The sequence below is a fragment of the Mytilus edulis genome, chromosome 8, assembly GCF_963676685.1.
Source record: "Mytilus edulis chromosome 8, xbMytEdul2.2, whole genome shotgun sequence".
In the NCBI taxonomy this organism is placed as follows: Eukaryota; Metazoa; Mollusca; class Bivalvia; order Mytilida; family Mytilidae; genus Mytilus; species Mytilus edulis.
In genome coordinates, this window is record NC_092351.1 from 24,118,751 (window position 1) to 24,145,463 (window position 26,713).

The following is a 26,713-nucleotide window of genomic DNA, read 5'->3' on the forward strand; positions in this document are numbered from 1 at the left end:
TAATTTCATGTTTTTAAGCCTGAGATTTCGGGATCAGGACCCCTCCGACCCACCCTCCACAGAGGCTTGATCCATTAATGATGAATTCAAATCAAGTATGACTTGAGGGACACGTCTAACTGTTAGGCAGTCAGCCCCTCCCCCTTTTTCAATATGAAATTTCTGGATTTGCAAACAAAAGATTTAGTGATTTAACTTACAAAATTGTCGAATAATGTACCTATCAGCAAGGATTTGTATAGTTAGTCTAAATATGCAAATCCTTGCTGTCAGTGTGTTGCATTTAGTTTCTAGAATTCATACTCTGGTTATTGGTTGAACCCCTAGATGGCGCTGTGGGCTAAACCGGAAAAGAGTTTGTTTACACACGAGAAACTTGACAATTGTTAGTTTATGTTCTCCAAGATTTGTTTTGTCAATCTTCTTAAGAAGAAATAGTAAGTATATATATCCCTTAGTGATTTATCATGGTTTGAACGTGTCCCATAATTCCAATGACATGGACAGGAAGGTGTTATGTCTTATGAACAAATCTGTCAGTGCAGGAACATATATATTAATTAGTTAGATATACTGTTCCCAGGTCAGTGTCATAATAATAAAAATATTTACTAGTCAAGATTGAGGTAAACCGTTTACGGTATGTGTGCAATTTGTTGCTTTTGTTTTTTGTAAATCCATATGAAAACTCCAATTCAAAATGCTAAATATCTCCTAAGATATATACATGTAGACAGGCTGGTAATCTACACAACTCACAAGTAGAACAACCGCTTCTTGCAAGAAAGGGCCACAACAGACGCCTTTGTACAATCATTTTTTCCAAGGACCATTAGAGACTGGAACCAACTGCCAACATCAGCAACATCAGCTGACATAGTTGATGGATTCAGAGCTGCCCTGAAGGCATGCTCTGCTAAAATTTAGACAGTAACATCCTGTAAATAGTTTTAATTGTACATATATAGAAAATCGGGAACAATCATATTTTCGTGTAGATTTTCACAAAATCGTGTTTTAGAGGGTTTTTCACGATCACGATCGTGCAATCGTGACAGAGGGTAAAAATCGTGAAAGTTGGCAGGTATGACGTTTTATCCTGTAAATAGCCAAGAGAAAACTTTCTGTGTTGTCCAACATTGCGTTAGTTTTCGCGGGACCTTATACATTTGTACATTCAAAATTTGAATTCGGTTCCTTACCTGGAAGAAGAAGAAGAAGAATCGATTCTGCAATGAAAACCATGAGAGTATTTTCTGGTTAACTTATGCTTTAGACTGAGTGGAGTCATTGTCACCGCTTTGCAAGGCATATACATTTCTAAAATCACAATTTTCTAATTTAACTGATCAAATATTGCAAATCAGGGAATGCTTTTCTGTGGTACATTTTTTTTGGTAAATGCTTTAATGAAAAGGAATCCAGGTCCCTTCTCCCTGATTCATGTTCGCCCTGATACCTGTTCGCCCAGGGTCCATTCGCCCTGATTTTTATTTTTATTCTATTTTAATTTTATTCTAATTGTTGTCTATAGCTAGTTGCATAATTTTAAGTATTTGAACAAAATATGTTGAAGTTTGTTGAAAAATTGACAGAATATTTATATTGTTGCTAACAATTTATCATTTTCCCTTTGATTTGCAGAGTAGAATACTGGAATACAATGTATTTATCTTTATTGATATTTGTTAACAAAATAATTGTATTCAGTCAATCACAAATGTATACAGCAGTATAACTGAGACTAGTCTCAGAGTATAATATGAACGTTTTCTTTCCTTGCCACAGAATATGGTAAAATAAACAAACACCTGAGTTTTCCTTGATACAGTCCACTCATTTAAACTATTTAAATCACTTTTGTTGTGAGTAAATTTCTATTGAGTATTGTCCCTCTATTGTCCATATCAATCAATCATTACCTGAAGGGGACCATCTCAAAGATTTCACATGACTTTGTTTAGTTTTACACCACCTGTGGCGAGGGAAGAAAATGTTAAGCAAAATCCACAAAAGTTTTTTTCTTTTTAAAACCCCAAATGAACACAACTTGTAAAAATCTAGGTGCTGCCAGGATTTAATCTATTAAAATTGCACAGTTTTGTCTGTATTCAGAGAAAATTTCATGGTGTAAACACAGCCATTTTAGTGAAAGTGTATAGATGAACCTTAACAGACCTGCAAGTTCAAATTTCAAACAACAATCAACATGATCAATCAAATTTCTTTTTTTTCCTTTATAACATGCATGTGTCCCAAATTAAAATAGATTGATTCATATTTATTTTTAGAAAGTAATGTTTAACAATGTTGGATTAAAGATGTAGCAGAAATGGAAGATGGAAAAACAGATGGAAGCAGCTGAGTATGCAGAGGTAGGTTAAAAATATTCAGGGACATGATTTTCTCCAGGCATATTACATGAAGCTTGTTTGGCATAATACATGTAACTTGTTTGGCACAATACATGAAGCTTGTTTGGCATAATACATGTAGCTTGTTTGGCATAATACATGTAGTTTATTTGGCATAATAGCTTGTTTTTCAAGGACAGACAGACAGGGTTTTCACTAAGTATTTTTGAAGGTGACTTCAGGGACTCATTTTTTTTTGCCCATGGTGAGTCCAACAGTACGAAAAAGACATTTTATTGCAAAATAATGTATTGTTTTTATCTCCATGACCTTAAAGACCAATGGAATGACATTAAATTCAGATTACTTTTACACTTTTGCTACAAAATGTATGTTCAGTTTATACAATCTATTTTAATCTTGATGCAGTTTTGGACTCACTAGTTTTGAAAATGGTAAGTCTAGACAGATTTTCATGATTGGACTCATGGACTCACCTAAGTGAGAACCCTGGACATAATAGCTTGGTTTTAAGGGAATAAATTGTACTAGTTTAGATTAATCTCTGTATCAAAATTTTGTATACAAATTTTGCTAGTTGAACTATAACTGAACATGCTGAAAATGAGAAAAAATGCATTTATCTCTCTTATTTTCTGAAATATTACTGATTGAATTCTTTCAATATAGGTGAACATTTGTATACAGACACTTAATAAAATGGGAGAAAGACTTCCTTATATTAGATTTCTTTTAAAATCATATGAAATCATAAGGTCTCCATTTCCAAATCCAGACCTTAAACATCACCAATCAATTAACTATTTAGTCACTTGAAGCCATCAATATCACACATAATTAATAAGATTTGCAATCTGTGTTTAGAAGTACATTTTTCATCCCCTGTTTTAATATTTTTCAGTACATTATCCAGAAGGTAAAACAGAACCCAGGAGCCTTTGTTAACCCAGATATACCACCAGGGAGTAAAGGGTAATATTTTAATTTATTAAATATTCATTTAAGCCTGAAAAACATAGAGATTTGTCTCATTGGCACTTATAGCACACTTTTTGTACATGTATCTATGTCTGAATTTGTCTTTTTATTTTATTTTTTTGTATGTAACAGATGTTACATGTAGCTATATAGGTTGCATAGAAAAAAGAAAATATTTTTTACACATGCATGTAATTCATTCATGACATTAACTTTCTTCCATTAAACAAAATATTAGGTGTTTTTACAGCGTTAATTTTCACAGCTGACCCTCGGTACAATACTAAATTAAACATTGCTCTATTACTTCACCTCTATTGTTGAGAAATTTTGTCATTGGTCCTAAAAACGATATAAAGTTTTAATAAATGGGTTTTCTGAATAATAATAATACTATGTTGGTTTTTTTGTTGCTTACTTGAGTACTTGCATAGAACAATCAGTTATTTAGATAGCACAAATATTACAATCCATTAAAAAAAAAAACACAGCTGTACTTAAACCTATTAGCCTATATATGAATCTTTGGAAAACTGTCGTCTGTAAAACATACTGCTCTAGAATGAAAAGTTTAGCTATTACAATACAGTTTATGCAAACATCAATTTGTTTCCCTATTTTTTTTACAAGTTCTAACTCAATTAACGCTAGATTCATTTCAGAGATCTATTACAAAATTGAGCTTTTTGTTTTAAAAAACAGGGAAAATAAGTTTTATTTAAATGATCAGTATTAGAATAACGCTTTTCCTTTGTTTTACAGAAAATCTATACATCAGAAATTATCAGATTTATATTTAGAAGAGAAAGCTAAAGACACAGATGACTCTGTAAGTCCAAACAAATTACAGCCCATTTCAATGAGTATGTAGCTAAAGGTAATATCTTTGGTTAGCTTGCTTGTTAGCTGAACTGTGAAGTCATTGATAGGTTAGGTAAACTACCCTCCTTTAATAGTAGACTAGTCCGACAAATAAACAATCTATCTGTCTGTAGGACTAGGCTACTTCGAAAGGAGGGTAGTATACCTTACCTTTCAATGACTTCACGGTTCAGCTAACAAGCAAGCTAACCAAATATATTACCTTTAACTACATACTCATTGAAATCGGCTGTAACTCACTATTAACTGAAGTACTATATATAGCTATCATTCAGTGTTATTTGTGGGATAATGATTTTGATTTGCATTGGTTACTTGGGTATATGCTCAAGGAAGTACACATTTGTTTTCAGGTTGTATGCAAAAATTTGGCAAAACCAGGAAAATACCTTTTTCTTCAAGCCACAAAAATTGTACACAGAGAAATAAAAGACTCCACTGGAATGGAATAAATATTTTCTGTAGAAATATTTATCTAATGTCTATTGATAATCATGCACATTTATCACCTTTGCAAATCTCATTTATTATTACAATGTACCAAAAACAGGATTTCCTAGTAATGTATGGCCATTGTTTCTGAAGCAATTTTTTTGAATAATTTTCTTAGGGGTTGAAAAATACATCAGTTTGGTAATAGGTTTTGTGAAAAACATCTCATGTATAAAAAGAAACACAGAATACAAGAAAATTTATTCTATTTCATTTACATGTTGTTATTGTTATTTTCTTCTCAGGGCCAGCTCCATGCTTCACGTCTCTTAGGAAAGTTGGTAAAGCGTGACAAATTAGAATGTTTGGTGTTAAATCTGTTTGCTGGAAATGAAGGATATTCTTTAATGATCAAAGGTAGAAATGGAATAGAGGCAGAAACACTTAAATTACCATATGAGGTATGTCTTTTTGAGATTGAGAATTTTTATATTGTACTTCATGTACATGTATGTACATTTAATAAAGGTATGATACAGTAACTTTTGGTTGAAATATTACATTAGATATTTAACTGCCTCTGTCTGTATGAATAAGAATTGAATGGAACAATGTATTCTATTTATTGCTATATTGGGTACTTTTCCTTTAAATTTTATTTTATAATTTTTCATATCATGCTACTGAGATGTACCAATTATCAGGTCGTCTGCATATTGATATTTTAAAATATTAGCAGCGAGTCACAATATGAATCTTTTTGTTGAGTGAGTGCAGCAAACAAGTAAAAAAGGATCCATATTTTGTCCTGCAGCTGGTATTTTACAATATTAATATGCAGACAACCAGATAATATCGGGTTGGATTTGCATATTTTACAGTGGGACAACGGATTAAGAAATTATCATCAGAAACATCAATGATGCCATAGACAAAATGCTCAGCGATAAACAGATTATCATCGATCTTTCAAAATCGAAAATGTTATCCTTTGATTAGATTGAAGCTGAGAAACATCCTCTTGTTGGAAAACCATCAATAAGAAATATCTCTTATGTAAAGAATAATATTAATTATTAAAAGAAAATGCCCTTCAATACTCAAGTATTTGTCAAAAAATTGTTTTTATGTGACTATTATGTATATTTTTTCAGGCTTCCGAGTTTCTGGAACATGTTGACTCTTCAGAAGTAAGTATAAAAGTCAAGTACCAAATCTTACAGGTGTGGATTTTATGTCAACTTTTTTTTTGTACAGGTACATTGATTCATAACCTACTAGATCCTCATATTTCAAATTTAAAAACTTTTAAGCACAACGTCCAGGTAAATTTTTCAGCCACGCTTTCAGAATTTAAAGTCAGGATTTTCCGTTTTTCAATCACTGGTCAGTTAAACTACATAAAATCTCAAAATCTTAAATTCAATACAGCCATTTTCCAAATTCATACATGGGCTTAATTTTTTTGTATTTTAGCTTCCACCATTCCTTGTGGATTTACTTGAAAGAGCACAGGTATGTTTAGAAAAAAGAAATGTTGAAGAAATATTCTACAGTTAATTTAAAGCAAATATAAATTGCAAATGTGTCAGAAAGATGGTGGGAGGGATTTATTAAATATGCTTTGAATTAGGCGTAAACTCTTGGAAATAATTCTGGAAACATCATTTCTGAATCCAGGAGTCTCAGGAGGAATCAATATCCTTTCTACTGTGCTGGGGCATTTCATTATGAAAGTGGAAACAGTTATGTAAATAGTTAAGTGAAGTGAAACTATATTATTTGAGAAGTTGAAAGTATATTGTTGCAGTGTGACAATTAAATCATTAATCAATATCATCATAGACGACCAAATGATACGTAACAATACATGTATCATACTGTGGATTCATTTATTTTTGTGGGTATCAATTTTCTTGGGTTGAGGAAAAACTTGCATTTTCGTGGACATTCGAATTTCTGCTTTTGGCCGATTTTTGTGTACAAAGTCTATATATAATTTGTTAATTGTTTGACATTTGAATTCGTGGTGCACCTGTACCCATGAAACCCCAAAAAATTGGTATCCAACGAATAATAATGAATTCACAGCATTCAGAATATGTATATGATGATAGTGAAAATCTTTTAATATCACAATATAAGGTCATATTCTATGTCCATAGGGTAAACACATTGTAAGAGTACTTTATATTTTCAAACTGTAAAACAATAAGAGAAGTTTGTGCAAGCAGAAAAATTTGCTTGAGGTCATTAACATTTTGTATATATGATAATCATACTCAGAATCAGAATTCTACCAATGGAAATACTAGATTTGGTGTATCGAGCATAACTTTAGTATATTGAGTAAAGTTTAATAAATGAGAGGCCAGAAGTACTTTGAAATGGTTGAAATCAAGTGAGTACAGGAATAGCATTCAACCTTTTGTAGTTTTACACCTAAGCTAACATTAGAAAGAATTTTACAGAACATACAGTTTTGTTAATTCTAGTTTACTGCTTTTTTTGAAACAGGGATAATAAAACTATTTATTCTATAATTCTATCTCTATTCAAGGTAAATGTGTTCTACAGTGGCTGTGTTATACTAGAAGTTCGTGATTACCGTAGAGCTAACGATGGGAGATATGATACTGATTATGTATTGTTAAAGCCTACATCTCAGGTATTAAGATGGTTTGTTCCATGATGTTAATGTCTGTCCTATCTGCAGAGTACAAGGTACTGGGGGGAAAAGGGGACCTAATTGGAAATCAAGAAAAATATCAAATGTTCATTTCTGCAACTACATGCATAACTATTTGTTTATATAGCTCAATATATGTACTGTGGATTATTTATTTTCATGGGAACTAAATTTCTTCGATTGCGGACAAATTGTCTTTTTGTGGCATGAGATTTAATTGTTTTGCTGACGTCTGCATACAACCTGATAGAAAATTTGTGATTTTTTTATCATTGTTTTCAAAATTCCAATATTCTTTTATCATTTGAATTTGTGTTTCAACTGTACCCATGAAAACAACGACAATTGGTAGTCAACGAATGACAATGAATCCACAGTACTTGTTTAATTATTATGAAATTATTTATTGCACAAAAATCCACAGAGAATTAAATATATGTATTTTGTGTGTAACTTTGTAAAACCCAGGTGTTAATTTGAACAGAACACAGATATAATGCATTTTATTTTTTTCAGTCTTTGTTGGCTGATATTTATAACCTTAGCAGTGATGGACATAGATGGACCCAAGAAGATCTGTTTACATTAGAAAGTCAGTTACTATTGGCTACAGAAGAGCCGATATGTTTGGATCCATCTCCCGCTGTTCACCTTGTTGCCAATAGACTCCAGTATGAAAGGAAAGTTCTTGATACTCCAATGATTAAAAGGTAAAAATGCTGGTTTTTAAGCATATCTTTGTATCCAACCTGTCAGAATATTGTTAGGCTAAAAACTGGCATTTATGATTTGGAATTGAATTACAGAATTTTTTTATTCCAAATCATACTAATGAAACTAGTGAATGTCTACATTTATGCTTAACCTTTTATATTTTACAAATTGAATTTACTTTTCACCCTACTTTTAAAATTTATTGAAACTTTGATTACAAGACAAAGAATGATTAAGGGCAAGGAATGTCACAAAAGTAATAGTTCATTTATAAAAATAAATTAGTATTTTGTCTGACAATAAAAAAACTTTCATCTATGCAAATACAATGATCTGACCTTTACAACTTGAAATTTTGATCTTAGATGTCATCATGAAATCCATGTTTATGTTATGTACTTTTTCAGATCTGTTAAAAAATTTACACAAGCATCTATAAACAGAAAACGAAAATTTGAGCAAGCTGAAGCGCCAAAAGAATTACGTCTTTATGACTTTGTACACAAGAAACGTGTTAGGTCACATCCACATGTGAACCTGAAGGTTGGAAAAGCTGTATGTAGTTTGCATGTTAATATTGTATATCTTCTCTCATGTCTCTAGCTTTATCTATGTACAATAAAACAAAACCAAGGGGTTATGCTAGAAATAGAAAGTTTATAAAAACACAAGAGATACCAAAATAAAACGGTTAAGAGGCCAAACAAAGTCCAAAGAACATTTCATTAAAACTTACATTCTAACATGACGTCCTTCAAACGCTATGAGTACACACCCGTGGTAAAATATGAATATATTGTTTGGGCTGTTCCGATCGTACTCCCATGTCATATGCTTATTCATGAATGAGTTACCAGACGTCATAGAACGTTGACATCAGAATATGGGCATTTTGCGGGAACATACACGCTTGTGAAACTGAAAATCATCACAACAAGGAAACGTAAGCAAACGATGCTAAAATGTGTTATATAAGTCATGTTTTGTATACATAAAAGACATTTAAGTACAATTATCATTTAGATACATCCATACCTATCTAAATATGTTATTGTAAATAGTTTAAGCATGTCACTAATTCACTTTGCTCCTTTCTTTTATGTCAAGTTAATAGTGCGTTTATTTATTGAAACAGCAAATAATGCCTTCACCTAGAGTGCTTCAATCCAAAACAATTGCCATATTTGTCCTATTAGAATCGAAATAATATTTGGGCTTGAATATATCGTGATTTTACCACAGGTTGGCCCTTTATGACAAATATTTTACCCATCGCTCAGATGACAAATATTTTACCGATCACTCAGATGACAAATATTTTACCCATCGCTCAGATGACAAATATTTTACCTATCACTCAGATGACAAATATTTTACCTATCGCTCAGGGTAAAATATTTGTCATAAAGGGCCAACCCGTGGTAAAATCATGATATATTCAAGCCCCATGAACAATTTCTTAAACAATTGTACATTCTTGATATAAAACAAGGAGATGTTGTGAGATTACCAATTAGACAACTATCCACCAGAGACCAAATGATGTGGATTTAAGCCAATATAGGTCACTGTACAGCCTTCAACAATGAGAAAACCAATACCTTATAACTTGCTGTAAAAGGCACGTGACAAAATGTAAAACAATTGAAATAAAAAAACACAGTCTGATATATGACATAACTACTGAGTCTATTCTGGAAAAGGCACAGCACCAAGTGTAAATGTAAGACGATAAGATGGGTAAATTAACCAATTAATGAATGGATTAATAGTAGTCGTGTTGATAATTAGATGGAACTGATAATTAAGTTATTTGATTAAACAAAGTGAAGCAGTTCATAGCTATTTTTTTTCTGAACACATGGCTGTACTCAATGAAGTGCAAAGTATTAGTACCTATTTTGTTATGAACAGCAGCTCCAAACCACTATGGTTTGAACTGATAGATTATTAGCTTTTCTTTTCTTTCTCTTCTTCTTTTAGAACTATTGTTTATGTATTGGTACCCTTAAGGAAATAGGAAATAATTGTGTCCATTTGCATGTATTGTTGTTCCTAATATGTTTGTTCTCTTATGAAAGTGAAGATGATATTGTACATACCTCCAGGTTATGATTGTCTTTGTAAAAGTCGTGCCATTTTTTTGGATGATCTGTTTCAATGATCAGTACAGATCAGTACACACAAAATTGAATTAATATTGAATTGCACTCAAATGTTTTGCATGCTTTTTGAATTCATTTTGTCTTTCCTACTATTAAATGATAGGCTTAAATCATTAATGAGCTATTTATACACCCACTCCAAAGGAGGGGTATTCTGTTATACTTCTGTCTGTACACATGTCCCCATGTCCCATGAAATTCACTGCCTATTTCTTAGGAACTACAAATCTGAGCTTCTTGAAATTTGTTATCGGTCTTCACGTTTACATGTTATGCGATTTAACGCAAATTAAGATTCATTGATCCCCAACTTATGTTTACCTATTACTTATATATTCTTTTAGGTTATAGCCATGTATGAAATTTTTGTAGCATATTTCTAGGGAACTTAGCTTCCTAAAATTTGTTTGTATACTTTTTATTTGTTTGCTTTATTGTGCGATGCATTTTCAAATTTATATATATATTCTAAAATGTACTGGCCATGTATGAAATTTTTATAGGGAACCACAAATATTTCTGCAATCTGTTAACATGCTTAATGTGAACATGCTTAATGTGAACATGCTTTCCTGTGTCATATGTTTTTAGATCCATTGCTTATCAGATTCCTGTTTATTGAATTCTTAAAGGGGGATATCATTAGGGTGCTACTCATTTTAACTTGTTTTTCTCTATTTTCAGCATGTTGACATGTGGAAACAAAAGTTAGTTCAACTTTCTACACCAGAAACTGTAGAGGTATGTCTATATTTTAGACAAATTTTATTTCGTAGTGGCTGCGTTTTCTAATGATTAGTTGGTAAAAGGTTTATCTTCTGTTTAAATAATTCATTTCTGTTTATTAATTAAATATATTAATATTTATTATAAAAATCTATTTTTTACAGTCAACTTCATAATTCTATGTACTCAAGTCTGTTAATTGGTGTTTGTCAATATAGGAAAGATTCTTAATTGGTAAAACACAATAATTCCATTTTGTTGATTTCAGGTTGAGAAATATGCGACAGTAATGGAGTCACCAGATAATGTAGCTGATAATGATTTGGTAAATGTTAATGTATTCATTGGTTGGTTAAATAGATATAAGACGATGTGGTATAAGTGCTAATCAGACAACGCTCCATCCAAGTCACAATTTGTAAAAGTAAACCATTATAGGTCCCAGTATGTTATTCAACATGCCATTACATGTAATTAAAAAAATGCTCAATTACACATTACATTCAATTACATGGAAAAGTGTAATGCATTACACTTAATTACCATTACATTTTCAATTACCCCATCCCTGCAACATGGAGCCTTGACTCACACTAAAATCACTTGGCTCACTTGGCTAAAATCCATATCACTGTTTTTTTGGTTGATACATAAGAATAGGTAAATCGTAAATTTAAATGTTAGGCAAAGTATAAGTTTTCTATAGGATTGTAAGCATATTTTGGTTAAATTATAAAATATCAACAATTTTTTTTCTCAATTTTTGCAAAAATTGGTACTCATGAAAATAAAAGAATCAACAGTTTACAATTATCAAACATAAATGAAGGTTAGGGTGACAAACAATAGTATGTAATGGTCCATTTCAGTCATAAGGGAAAAAAGAAAAACGCTGCAGCATTGACAAAAAGAAAAAAACAACAAAAAGACAACAAATCTCCAAAACGCTAGACAGAAAACGTAACCTGAGCATTGTTTTTCCTGGTGGTACCTGTCATGTCATTTTTATTTGACTAGTACATAAATAATTTGATCTATTGAATTTTACTTCAGGATCTTGTAGAAGAACAGATGTTGGAAAGGGGAACAAATCAAGAAAAGAAATTTATGGCCAAGTTATCAATATTAAAACGAAAATCTGACCATGTATATTACGGAGAATTATATATAGATCATGATCATAAAGAGGGTTCTCATGGATCATCTTGTACGTAAGTATAAGTATTTTTGATCTGACAAAGGGTACATTTTGGATGTTGCTGAATAGGAAGGATACAGTCAGAACCTGATATTGATGGGTTACCATAAAGGCTTTTATTCTTTTAATGGAATAAAGGGGTTGCAAATACCATTATTTTAAATCAAGTAGCTATATTTTCAGCAATATTTTAGGAGATTGCCTCTCTCTTTCTTTTTTTTATTCTCCATGGTTTTGTTTAATGCTCAAATGATTTCAGATTGCTTAAAAGTGTAATTCATAATGTTCATCTTTTGATAAATACATCCAAATAAAGTAGGTTAGGTTGGCTATGACAAACACCTGCACACACTCTTCTGAAGAGATTATTAAGGCTTTCCAACTACCAACTCACAATGCTCTTATTTAATTTCTTATTTCAGCTTCATGCTGGGATCAAAAGGCAATGTTGAAAAGTGAGTGTAAATTAACCACAAGTCTTCATGCACAGCAGCTTATTTACTTTTCAACACATAAGATTTTTCAGTTACAATAAAGATAGCTTATGTTTTGAAGTTTCAAGAGTTGTTTGTATAGATTCAAAACAAAATACATAATTGAAAACCTAGATACATTTTTACTGTAAAAAGTAAGTGAATTTTATAAAAATGCAATGCTAAGCATCCAAAAAATATGTTACAGAAAATAAGTTGGTATAATTTATAATAACAAAATTGTAAACAATAAGCTGTTATTGATTGCACACAAATCTATATTTCAGAAAGTGTTGATAATCAGATTTAACCTTAACGTGTCTTAAATCATAAAACAACATTTTGTATTAAATATCTAATTGAAATTGATGCCATATAAAATTAAGACTACAGCTATAAAATTTGACCACTGTGTCATTTGTAATATTCTGTTTGAGTTGAGCCTGTATTGACTGTTTTAGATATCTTCAGCAGTTTAAGGAAATCTTCACTGAAGAAGGTAGATTAGCTGTAAAAATAACAAAACAGATTCCTGGCCAGCCTGCTGTAATAGAGTACACCCAGACATCATCTACCAGTTGTGGAATAACTAATATTAGTGCTTCAGCTGTGTTAGGGACACATCATCCTAGCTCTAGTAATGCAGGGGTTAGTTTACTTTTAACACTGATATTTATAGCTGATACTAAAGATACACCAGCCCCCACTGGTCCATAAGGGAGAGAAGCTCTATTGTAGTTTCAATGAATTAAAATGCTTTTAACTTTGTTTGATTTTGTTTGATTTTTAACTTTATTTAGAATTCGTTTCGATCCATATTTGACAGGTTATTTATTAGTGTGTCAATCAGATCACTTCTCTATTTAACAAGAATGTGTCCATAGTACATGCATGCCCCACTTGCATTTTCTATGTTGGATTGTCCAAGAAATTGGAGTAAAAACTCTAATTTGGCATCAAAATTATATCATATTAAGATCATATCATAGGGAACATGCGTACTAAGTTTCAAGTTGATTGAACTTCAACTTCATCAAAAACTACCTTGACCAAAAATTTTAATCTGAAGTGGAACAGACGGCCGGATGAACGACAAATGGATGCAAAGACCAGCAAACATTATGCCCATTAATGCGGCATAAAAACATTTTTAATCTCTTATTTTAGATTCCATTCCAACTCTTTTGAAGCCTCTGGTTACTTTCAACAAAAGTATCACATCACATTTAGTTTAAACATATTTATTTATAGTGGATTGGGAAACAAGTTTTTCAACTTATATTAATCCCTTTCCACTTTGCGGGTGCGAATGCTGCCTTGTAGCGGCATTAGCCTACTCTTTTTCGAAATCTACAAGGGTGTCTGTAACGTGCGAGAGATATGGCTCTCTCTTAACACGGGTCAGCCATTTATCGTCCCCTTCCAACAGACTACCATCATTTCCTCAAAACCATACTCGCAGATGGTGTCAAGGAAGAGCTGAAAATTGAGTTCCTGAAATTTTCATCCCAAACGAGAATCGAACCAGGAACCTTTGTGTTAGTAGTCTGATGCACTAACCACTACACCACGGCTCACATTTAGATATATTTTGTTCCAATTAATGGGCCCTTGATGAGCAAAGTACTTTATTACAATATTTTTTTTGATAATTGAAAGATAAGAATAATTTTGACAGTCATATATAAATATGATTATGACCAATTAGATTATATGATCTTAAGCCACAGCCCAACTATACAAATAGGACTATAGTAACAGGTAAATGACCTCTGATTTAACCTTGTGTGATTGTAGTTAGAACATACTGCTGCTCCAGGACTATTGATGGCCAAGAGAAATGTACCAATACAATTATCACTCACCCTGGCTCCTGCTGGTTTGTAACTTTATTATAATAATTCATTTACTTAAATGCATCTCAAAAGATAAAGGTAGTTAGTAAAAATTAGAAATTGTAAGATATATATAGATATAGGAAGATGTGGTATGGGTGCCCATGGGACAACTCACCATCCACGTCACAATTGGTAAAAGTAAACCGTTATAGGTCAAAGTACAGTCTTCAAGCCTTGGCTCACACGGAACAGCAAGCTATAAAGGGCCCCAAAAGTGACTAGTGTAAAACCATTTTAACAGGAAAAGCAACTGTCTAATCTATATAAAAAATTAAAAACATTTATGAACCATATTAAGAAACGACAACCACTTAACATCAGCTTCCAGACTTAGGACAGGTACAAACAAATGCAGTGGGTTAAAGGTTTTGATAGGAAACCAATCTTCACCCTTACCTGAAACAATAGTATAACATCACAACATAGATTTGTTTTATTGATTATATATCATGTATTTTTGTTGAGGGATTGTTTGCAGTTTGAAACTTAAAATGCCAGCTAAGTTTTAGCACTCTACATTTTTTAATGTTTAAAAGTTTTGTACAATGCTTTAAAATGGAGAGAGAGATGTTTGCTCTCGGCAAATTTCACTGTTAAATTCTTACCAAGAACACAGCAAAAATTTGACACACACACAGAAATTTCCCTTCAAAAGTATCAGATGTTTTTTTAGTAAAATAATCATAGTAAAGTTTTTATGCATTAAAATAGTATTTGAGCTGTAAAAAGATATCACATTTGATAATGATATTTTTAACAGTTTTTTTAATTCAATAAAAGATAAAAGAAGCAACAAACTTGAAACACAGAAACCTTTAACTCTTGTTGAATATAAAATATGTTCAAGTTCAATTTATAGAACAAAAAATTATTGAAAAGACCATTTATTTACAAGCATTTTTTTCTTTCATTTCTCAAAATAGGAACAAATGCACAAACAGGGAACCAGTTACAACTTAACATACAGAAACAAACCATTAGTACTCAGTCTCAAATGTTTACTCAGAGAAACAAATTTTCTACAGCTCCCAGTTCTCAGAGGTAAATATACAAACAGACTGTTAGTACCAGTCTCAAATATTTGCTCAGAGAAACAAATTTTCTACAGCACCCAGTTCTCAGAAGTAAATATATAAACAAACCGTTAGGACCCAGTCTCAAATGTTTGCTCAGAGAAACAAATTTTCTACAGCACCCAGTTCTCAGAAGTAAATATATAAACAAACCATTAGTATCCAGTCTCAAATATTTGCTCAGAGAAACAAATTTTCTACAGCACCCAGTTCTCAGAGGTAAATATATAAACAAACCGTTTGTACCAAGTCTCAAATGTTTGCTCAGAGAAACAAATTTTCTACAGCTCCCAGTTCTCAGAAGTAAATATATAAACAAACCATTAGTACCCAGTGTCAAATGTTTGCTCAGAGAAACAAATGTTCTACAGCTCCCAGTTCTCAGAGGTAAATATATAAACAAACCGTTAGTACCCAGTCTCAAATGTTTGCTCAGAGAAACAAATTTTCTACAGCTCCCAGTTCTCAGAGGTAAATATATAAACAAACCATTAGTACCCAGTGTCAAATGTTTGCTCAGAGAAACAAATGTTCTACAGCCCCCAGTTCTCAGAGGTAAATATATAAACAGAATGTTATTATCCAGTCTCAAATGTTTGCTCAGAGAAACAAATTTTCAACAGCACCCAGTTCTCAGAGGTAAATATATAAACAAACCGTTAGTACCCAGTCTCAAATGTTTGCTCAGAGAAACAAATTTTCTACAGCACCCAGTTCTCAGAGGTAAATATATAAACAAACCGTTAGTACCCAGTGTCAAATGTTTGCTCAGAGAAACAAATTTTCTACAGCACCCAGTTCTCAGAGGTAAATATATAAACAAACCGTTAGTACCCAGTCTCAAATGTTTGCTCAGAGAAACAAATTTTCTACAGCTCCCAGTTCTCAGAGGTAAATATATAAACAGAATGTTATTATCCAGTCTCAAATGTTTGCTCAGAGAAACAAATTTTCAACAGCACCCAGTTCTCAGAGGTAAATATATAAACAAACCGTTAGTACCCAGTCTCAAATGTTTGCTCAGAGAAACAAATTTTCTACAGCACCCAGTTCTCAGAGGTAAATATATAAACAAACCGTTAGTACCCAGTGTCAAATGTTTGCTCAGAGAAACAAATTTTCTACAGCACCCAGTTCTCAGAGGTAAATATATAAACAAACCGTTAGTACCCAGTCTCAAATGTTTGCTCAGAGAAACAAATTTTCTACAGCTCCCAGTTCTCAGAGGTAAATATATAAACAGAATGTTATTATCCAGTCTCAAATGTTTGCTCAGAGAAACAAATTTTCAACAGCACCCAGTTCTCAGAGGTAAATATATAAACAAACCGTTAGTACCCAGTCTCAAATGTTTGCTCAGAGAAACAAATTTTCTACAGCACCCAGTTCTCAGAGGTAAATATATAAACAAACCGTTAGTACCCAGTGTCAAATGTTTGCTCAGAGAAACAAATTTTCTACAGCACCCAGTTCTCAGAGGTAAATATATAAACAAACCGTTAGTACCCAGTCTCAAATGTTTGCTCAGAGAAACAAATTTTCTACAGCTCCCAGTTCTCAGAGGTAAATATATAAACAGAATGTTATTATCCAGTCTCAAATGTTTGCTCAGAGAAACAAATTTTCAACAGCACCCAGTTCTCAGAGGTAAATATATAAACAAACCGTTAGTACCCAGTCTCAAATGTTTGCTCAGAGAAACAAATTTTCTACAGCACCCAGTTCTCAGAGGTAAATATATAAACAAACCGTTAGTACCCAGTCTCAAATGTTTGCTCAGAGAAACAAATTTTCTACAGCTCCCAGTTCTCAGAGGTAAATATATAAACAGAATGTTATTATCCAGTCTCAAATGTTTGCTCAGAGAAACAAATTTTCAACAGCACCCAGTTCTCAGAGGTAAATATATAAACAGAATGTTATTATCCAGTCTCAAATGTTTGCTCAGAGAAACAAATTTTCTACAGCTCCCAGTTCTCAGAGGTAAATATATAAACAAACCGTTTGTACCCAGTCTCAAATGTTTGCTCAGAGAAACAAATTTTCTACAGCTCCCAGTTCTCAGAGGTAAATATATAAACAAACCGTTAGTACCCAGTCTCAAATATTTGCTCAGAGAAACAAATTTTCTACAGCTCCCAGTTCTCAGAGGTAAATATATAAACAAACCGTTAGTACCCAGTCTCAAATATTTGCTCAGAGAAACAAATTTTCTACAGCTCCCAGTTCTCAGAAGTAAATATATAAACAAACCATTAGTACCCAGTGTCAAATGTTTTCTCAGAGAAACAAATGTTCTACAGCACCCCGTTCCCGGAGGTAAATATACAAACAGACTGTTAGTATCTAGTCTCAAATATTTGCTCAGAGAAACAAATTTTCTACAGCTCCCAGTTCTCAGAGGTAAATATATAAACAAACCATTAGTACCCAGTCTCAAATGTTTGCTCAGAGAAACAAATTTTCTACAGCTCCCAGTTCTCAGAGGTAAATATATAAACAAACCGTTTGTACCAAGTCTCAAATATTTGCTCAGAGAAACAAATTTTCTACAGCTCCCAGTTCTCAGAGGTAAATATATTTCATTTTAAACACCTTAAGAATTGCTTAAAAGTTTTTATCAAAACTCAAATAATCTCAAATTATTTGATGGAAATTGAACTCCTTTTATAAAACTATATAATGATGCAATTTTTGCAAATCTGTACTTGTATTTTGTAAGGATGATAAAATCCTTTAAATCAAAATAACACTTTAGAAATGTGGTGCCTTAGAAGCACTTTCATTGGGTTACCTGCAACAGGAACAGTCTCAAACCCAAACATTTGAAAGTCAGGGATGTATCTATAGAAACATAACCAAAACGAATCTAGAGATTTTACAAAATCAATGTAATACAAATCTTTGTATACTTTTGATACATTAGTTACTAGTACTATTCTATTTCAAATTCAGTGAATTGAGTTATCTTTATTGGTACCAATTTTCATGAATTAAGAGAAAACTGTATTTTTCATATACATATATTTTCTGCATGAACCAGGAAAAACCTAGATTTAAATTAGATAATTCCTCTAGCATTACGAGTATGAACATATATTTGATATTTTTTCTTTTCAGATCTGCTTCCAACACACCAAATCAAAGTCCAGCAACAACACCCACATCAGGTACAATGGTTTTATTGAATTGATAACAAGAAAAAATTACCTAGAATTGTTTCTATTTTAGGCACCATGACTCTTATTAATGATTAAACATGACATAGGATAGATTTTCATGTGCATCATTTAACATAGATCAGTTTTTTTCCCTCTGGTTGGATTTTAAAATAGCAGAAAACAGTCAGCCAGATCTTGAATGAAATATGCAAATTTTGAGATAGGAAATTAATTCATTTGTAAAAATCTTCATCTAAATGTAGAAAATTACTGGTCTGTGGTTTATCCTATTCTTAAAACTGTTCTTGTAAGATTCAATTTTTTTTGGGTGAATTGCCATGTAAGAGGAAAAAATACAGATAATTCAATTTTTTTAAAGAATGTGCAGTTGAATTTTAATTTTGTTTTGAAACAACAACAACAAAAAAATTATATTGATTTATTTTTTTACACAAAAGTGGGTTTTCCGTTTAAATGTTATTTTGTTGTAAGATCTTACAAAGTTGCATAACCTGTAACTTGAAAAGATTTGTTACAAAGTTTTTTTGCTATATTTTTTTTATAATAGCTTCTCTCATGCATGTATATACCATTAAAATAAAACATATACACTTTGAAAATTTAATATAAGTGCAGCTAACAGAATATTTAGATTCTTATATATTTTCCTGTTTTACCAACAGTAATTTATATTTATGTATTGATTTTTATTTTACCAGCTACAGTTCAGAATCAACTGTTCCCACATCACCTGACCAACAATTCATCTAAATCACACCTATTCATTTCATCACCTCCATCCATGTCAACAGTTACCACAGCAACCGTCTCCAAGAAATCTAGTCACACAGCAGACGTCGCTAATCAAGGTCAAGTACAGTCTGGTACTGCAGGAAACATTGCATTTGTACAAAGTACGTCAACATAGATTGTTCTTACTGTCGATTCATTATTGTTGTAGGACACCAATTTTCAATAATTGTTGTGGTGATGAAATTTGAATGTTTAATGAGATACATATTTTCTTTTGGCTTGTAAATGAATAAACCAAGAAGTCAAATACCAACAAATATTAAATTTTTCTTTAATTTACCAAATAAAATTGAGAAAGGTAATGGGGAATGTGTCAAAGCGACAACAACCCGACCATAGAGCAGACAACAGCCCAAGGCCACCAATGGGTCTTCAGTGTAGCCAGAGGCGTCCTTCAGCTGGCCCCTTAAAAAATATGTACCCAAAAAATAATTAAATCAAGCATGTTTTTCTCATATCATAATCATTTATAGAATAACTAATCCAAGAATTAAAATAGAGAAAATTATTCAATGAGTGACCAAAGAACACATTAATTCACAAATGCATGTAGCACATGAGTTAACTATCAGTGTTGTTCGGTCAAGAGTTGAATATTTTTCGATATTTGAATTCTTTGATTAGTAATTCTTTTTATTACATTGGCAAATGGCTTTTTTTAAGAAATTAATGTAAAAAATGTAAGGAACTATATCTTTTTTCTACGCATTCACAATTTGTTTTGATCCAGCGTTATCAATTTCTTGACAACGCCTATTTTTGTATTACTTAAGAGAGTGAAATAACCACATTTATTTTACATGTGAAATTATCCTTTTTTTTAATAGGAAATCAATGTAATTCATTGCAACAAATGTAGTAAATCTATTTAGTAAGCATCAATAATGTTATAATAGTGATAATTTTTGGCATACAGTCTTACAAAATGTTTTGCACCAATAATAATTATTCGAAAAGATAAGATACTGTACATTTTTCTTAGTCTTATTTATGGAATAAACTTTCATTTCATCTGTTTGTTTTTGGAACATGACATAGTCAAAATGTTACAATCTGAACAATGGAACTTCATAAAAGTAATCATGCATGTCTGATTCTTAAACAGTAAATGAAAAACTTGAAGTTTCAGCTTCAATTTAAATTACTTGTTTCACACTTATGTAATTTGATTTAAAATTCTGTACTTCTTCTGACTATTAATTAAGTGGCAGTGAATTATTATATTATAAAGTTCATACATGATTTTTACCAAATTTTGTATTTATATTTGATTTTATTTATGTGAACAGGTGGTGAAAACAGTCAAGGGCAGACAAACCAAGGTTTGACTAGTATTAACTTTAGTGGACTTCCACCAAATATTAACATTCAGAATATAACAGGACTGTCTGGTATCAATATTGCCAATCTTCAAGGACTACAGAACCTACAGATGTCTAATATTGCTGTACCTGTACCCATATCGCTTGTCAGCTCTAATGCTGGGGTGCTCCAGAATCAAGGAGGAATATTTGTCAGTTCAATTCCTGGTTTAGTAACTGTATCTAGTAGTGCTCCAACAACATTATCACAGATGAAGCAGGTACAAGTTACTGTAAACATGCACATTTTAGTGCTGAGGTTATTACAGCTTATTTCATGATCCCTTAAATGGGGGTCTCATTGGGGGGTTCCGATCCCGGATCCCGCTTACTGTTTTGTCAGATTCTCGTATCCCGCTTACACTATGTACGTAAGCAATTCTCATTTTTTGTCATTTCCCGGGTCCTGCTAGACCTCATTTCCAGTTTTCACGAGACAATAATTTGACTTTCACGTGTCATGCTTACAAAAAATCGGCAATCCCGCGTCACGCTTAAACCCCAATGAGACCCATTTAAATATGTGTAAATAATGCTGCATGAAGAGTTAGTAAAGATCAACATTTTTTATGTCAAGGTCCTCGTGTTCAGTACTCGAATTAAATTCCATGCTGAAAAAGTTTTGTGAATTGAAATTGTGAAAACAATGACTTGTGAAAAGATTCTTGTTAACTGTAAATCAATCTTGTTAATTGAGTGTTATCTTTCAAAATATAAATGAGTTATATTTGTTGCCTTTATAAATTATTTATTTTCAATTCCTATAACATAGACACATATTTATTTTTTTCTGCACATGATTAAAATAGAATAGAATAAATAGGAGGATTATTATCGTTTCTTTCCCAATTATATTGTAAGCATGTAACTATGTTTATTTAAAGATAATGCAAACTTATAATATATTTGTTTAGGGGCCAGTTGAAGGACGCCTCCGGGTGCGGGAATTTCTCGCTACATTGAAGACCTGTTGGTGACCTTCTGCTGTTGTTTTTTTCTATGGTCGGGTTGTTGTCTCTTTGGCACATTCCCCATTTCCATTCTCAATTTTATTATAATCATGACATTTTCCCTATGAAACACATTTAAAAGTTCAACATTTTTTAAAATTGATCATATATCAACAACACATTATATTATAATATTTTTCACCAAATTTTTAACGATGAGTTATACAAATTCTTCAATGTTGAATGAATAAAATTTTTATAAAGTCAAATATTAGATGATGCATTCACTACGTTACAAGGGGTAAACACAATTGATTTAACATATTTCATAAGTTAATATGATATGAATTTCAGGCCAACAGTGTGACATCATCAGCTCCTAGTATAGTAACATTTGTAACAGCATTACCTAGTTCTGTGTCCAGTAGTGTGGTCAACACAACATCAGGTAACTTAGTTCTATGTCCAGTAACATTGTCAAGTATTCTAAGAAAAAGTTACCTTATGTTATTAAACATAAGGTCACTTTTTTAGACTACATTTGCAAGACTATTTTTCTGTTGAAAATTACAATAAAATAAAGTCACTATCTTGTCTGTTTATTTTACTTTTTAGATTCTAAAATGTCTAGAGTAAGACACACACCTTGTGACCAGTGGCAGATTCAAGACAGTCTCCTTTTTTTGTTAAAAAATATGGTCTAAGATATAATGTTGGGTGTAAAATATAACTTTGGGTGTAAAATATAAATAAAGTGGTTTTCTTCTCTACACTGATGGTTATGTTTGACATAAGGAACAATAGCGCTCCCGCAAACCCCCTTAGTGCCTATAGCTACCAAGGTAAACAGTATGTATACTTTATTTTACAGGTTCAACAGCACCTACTTCTACAGGGATGCTGTCAGTTTCTATAGCAAGTTTGGCTCCTCTGGTCAGTGCTGGAATGAGAACACAATCTGGATCTGGAATCAGAACGAATTCTCTCCCTTTACTACAGGTATTTTTAATCAGAAAGCAATTTTTTTTCAGAACTTCATCATCAAAAACAGTTGATAAACATTCATTTCCAGTTCTATCAAAAATACATTATGCATATTATATTGTTGAGATGTTTTCAACATTTAAAGATTAGATTAAGATTTTACCCTGACGCTAATGTTAAGAAAGATAAGAAGTTAGCAATATCCTTTAACTCTACTTTCCGCTATATAGATGACGTTCTTTCACTAAACAATTCAAAATTTGGTGACTATGTGGAACGCATCTATCCCATCGAATTGGAGATAAAGGATACTACAGATACAGTTAAGTCAGCTTCATATCTTGACTTACATCTAGAAATTGACAATGAGGGTCGGTTGAAGACCAAACTTTACGACAAAAGAGATGATTTCAGCTTTCCAATTGTGAACTTTCCATTTCTAAGTAGCAACATTCCAGCAGCACCTGCATACGGGGTATATATCTCTCAATTGATACGATATTCCCGTGCTTGCATTTCCTATCACGATTTTCTTGATAGAGGGTTACTGCTCACAAGGAAGCTATTAAATCAAGAGTTCCAAATGGTGAAGTTGAAATCATCCCTTCGTAAATTTTACGGACGCCATCACAAGTTGGTTGACCGTTATGGAATAACCATTTCACAAATGATATCGGATATGTTCCTCACGTCGTAACTACAATCCCCTTCCCTTTCATAAATTTGACCTACCGAATTAGACTATTTACCGGATTTGTAATCACATAAGCAACACGACGGGTGCCGCATGTGGAGCAGGATCTGCTTACCCTTCCGGAGCACCTGAGATCACCCCTAGTTTTTGGTGGGGTTCGTGTTGTTTATTCTTTAGTTTTCTATGTTGTGTCATGTGTACTATTGTTTTTCTGTTTGTCTTTTTCATTTTTAGCCATGGCGTTGTCAGTTTGTTTTAGATTTATGAGTTTGACTGTCCCTTTGGTATCTTTCGTCCCTCTTTTAAGTTCTTATGATTTAAAAATTGATCTTAACTTGACATCTCATCAAATTCCACAAGCAGGGTTCATCTTACCTTGACCCCATTTTCCTGATACATTTGTCAATGTCAAGTTTTAGCAATAAGTCATTTATATTTTGTGTATGGAATGATTGTTAAGTGTACATTGTTGTTTCACAGGGTACATTTGTCGTTTAAATTGAATTGAAAAATATAAATGTAACTAATGTAAGCCACCTTTACCTGAACTTTTTATCTGGCCGACAGCACAAGTGACCTTTTTTTCATCACTTGGTGTCATCTGTTGTCCTTTCCTCCATTGTCATCAAATTTTCCAAAAATCATTTCCTCTGAAACTGCTGGACCAAATTTTACCAAACATTGTAACACTCATTATTGGACATCTTGTTTTAAAAAATGAATCAATGACTGCAACTGCCACCTAAATGTTCGACATGTCTAAAAACTGCCACCTAAATGTTTGACATGTCTAAAAAAAAAATAATTAAATGAGTACAGATTACTTATTATTACTTGAAAAATTTCAATCAATTTCAATCATTTACGATTACAGATAAGGATTACCCCATCCCTGCTAAAAATAGAATAGAAGGGGTAAAATGCAAGTTTTGTCTTTACTAGAGAAAATTTGACAGGAGCAGAAATATTCAGAATGGTGAGACCTAGCAGCTAGTCATTGATGTCTGACTACATTTTATAGGAGTTATTGCCCTGAAATGTGAACTTGTACATTTTTTTTTCTTTCAGTTTTGTCTTTTATTTTGTGAATTAATCACAGGTAGGTGTATTCTTCATGTTTTAAATACCATGACAGAACAACTCTTTAAATTTTTTTCTGACAACAAGAACTTGTTACAATTATTTTTTAAACCAATAATTTTTGACTATACAATTCGTTTTACAGATCCAAGGTCAGCCTGGTGGATTACAGCTTCTTAATCTTCAACAACAAAGAGCCCCTCTCAAACCAGGAACAGCAACTCTTGCTACACAATCTGCTGGTCAAATACATATAGGAGGCAAAAATGTGACTAGTATTCCTAGTTCAGGTAAACTATGCTTCTCTCATGTGTGGTTTGTTTGAAATGCTTGTTGTAATATATTCAGGGAAAAAAAGGTAAAAATAACTACCTCTGGAAGTTTTTACACTTTATTTAAAAATCTTTTGAATTTATATATTTATGATATGAAGTTACCTCATGGTATGCACAAACCCTCCCAAACAAGGTTAATTTTATATCACTATATAGACTATTCCATTGGAATGGACATTATTAAATACCTGAATTCTATGAAAAACTGTCCACATGGACACTTTTTCATTAGGACACTATTATGTCTTACACTTTCATCTGCTAGGAAAAATCATAGAAATGTGTGAATTTTTGATAGAACCTTTCCATAAAACTTAATCATTGTTTAGTTTGTTTGTTCAAGAATTTCTTTTATTAAAAGGCCTCCTACCATGTTTTTATTATACCTTCACAGGTATCAGCCACGTTTATTTATCTGTTTCTTAATAAAATATTGTTTACACAAAAGGTATCCGACACGTTCCATCACAGGTGTCATGTGACCAACATGAACATCTTTATTTCTGTCACAAGAGCCATCTAAAAACTAAGGAAGTGGGAAGCAGACTGAAACCTACTATATTTTATAGCTGACTATACAATATGGGTTTTTCTCATTCTTGAAGGGAGTATGTTTGCTTAAAAATGCTTACATCCACTTCATTCGAACTTTAGTTGTCTCATTCACAATTATACCACATCTCCTTATTTTTATATTGACGATTAATATGAAGTAATTTTTTGTAACTCAAAAATTTCACATAAAATCTTATTTTTCTTTTAGGTGTTTTGACAGCACAAACAATTGGTGGTCATCAAGTGGCACTGTCTCAGTTAAAGCCAGGTCAGCCACAACCAGCTGGAGGTCCTATGCCACCACAACTGATGCTACAACAGATTCAAAGACAACAATTCCAGCTGCAGCCATTCCAAATTAAACCTCCATCAACACCAATTACTTCTGTAGGGTCTAACTTAAAACCCAAAAGTAAAAAGAGGACAACACCAACACCACCAAAACATTAGATAAGACAACATTGTGAACACTTATTTTTGTGCATGGTATTTGTCTGAGGACTATGTGGTCTGGTCATTACTGTCAAGGTCATTATGAATGAATATGAATGACCTCACAATAAGTTGTACAAGTTTGAAATGTGACATTTTGAGTGGTATAAAGCATATAAAGTAGACATTTACATCCTTGAATTTTAATTTTTACACACATTGTTTTTGTATTGAATATAGAGAATGTAGGGATGAAATTTATTTGATATATACAATATGAAACATGTCTGGCCAAAGATTTTTTATTAATGTACATAGACTTGAGTATGGATAAAATTGTTGAATGTTTGTGTTTTTTGTTTTTATAGAGAGATTATGTATATGTAGAAATTTAGGATTTAAATTTTTATTGTTTATATACATGTACTATTTAAGAACAATTTACATGATAATGAAGTATTTTATATGAATAGAATAAATGATATAATATAATATTGAAGCATTGAGTTTATCTTGTCAGAATACAAAGTCCTTGTATCAAAAATTCCTATAGGGAACATATATTTCATTATTGTATTAGTAAACCAATTTTCAAGACGTTTTGGCCAATAACAAAAATGTCTTGAAAATTGATTTTATTCCTACAAAAAATACAAAGTTTAAAACAGTAACTTACCAATTGAAGTGGCAAACAAGAAGTTGAAAAGTAAAAAAAATGTATTTATCACACTTTTTAAACGACCAC

General features: G+C 32.1%; 1 protein-coding gene across 3 annotated transcripts; it reads left to right on the plus strand.

Moving 5' to 3' along the window:
- The first annotated feature begins 310 nt into the window (after positions 1–310).
- LOC139485119 (transcription factor SPT20 homolog) lies at positions 311–26,460 on the plus strand. 3 transcript variants are annotated; one of them, XM_071269264.1, is made up of 24 exons: positions 311–437; positions 2,292–2,375; positions 3,277–3,347; positions 4,116–4,182; positions 4,973–5,128; positions 5,822–5,857; positions 6,144–6,182; positions 7,228–7,335; positions 7,873–8,066; positions 8,478–8,625; positions 10,920–10,976; positions 11,230–11,286; positions 12,015–12,172; positions 12,582–12,614; positions 13,094–13,280; positions 14,430–14,511; positions 15,454–15,571; positions 18,724–18,773; positions 19,484–19,678; positions 20,867–21,159; positions 22,243–22,336; positions 22,760–22,887; positions 24,792–24,936; positions 25,745–26,460. In XM_071269264.1, exons 2-24 carry the CDS (start codon positions 2,340–2,342, stop codon positions 25,984–25,986), a joined length of 2,694 nt encoding a protein of 897 aa, XP_071125365.1. In that variant the 5' UTR covers positions 311–437; positions 2,292–2,339; the 3' UTR covers positions 25,987–26,460. The 3 variants fall into 3 exon arrangements, with proteins under 3 accessions (XP_071125365.1, XP_071125367.1, XP_071125366.1); XM_071269266.1 differs by having other exon boundaries at positions 326–437; positions 8,478–8,613; XM_071269265.1 differs by having other exon boundaries at positions 367–385.
- Positions 26,461–26,713: the final 253 nt, after the last annotated feature.

What these genes read in the sequence shown, in the direction of transcription:
- LOC139485119 (XM_071269264.1), top strand. Translation starts at nt 2,340, where the DNA reads ATGGAAAAACAGATGGAAGCAGCTGAGTATGCAGAG. An exon ending in ATGTAGCTGATAATGATTTG is followed by an intron (nt 11,287 to 12,014) that starts GTAAATGTTAAT and finishes ATTTTACTTCAG; the next exon opens with GATCTTGTAGAAGAACAGAT. An exon ending in TGTGGTCAACACAACATCAG is followed by an intron (nt 22,337 to 22,759) that starts GTAACTTAGTTC and finishes TTTATTTTACAG; the next exon opens with GTTCAACAGCACCTACTTCT.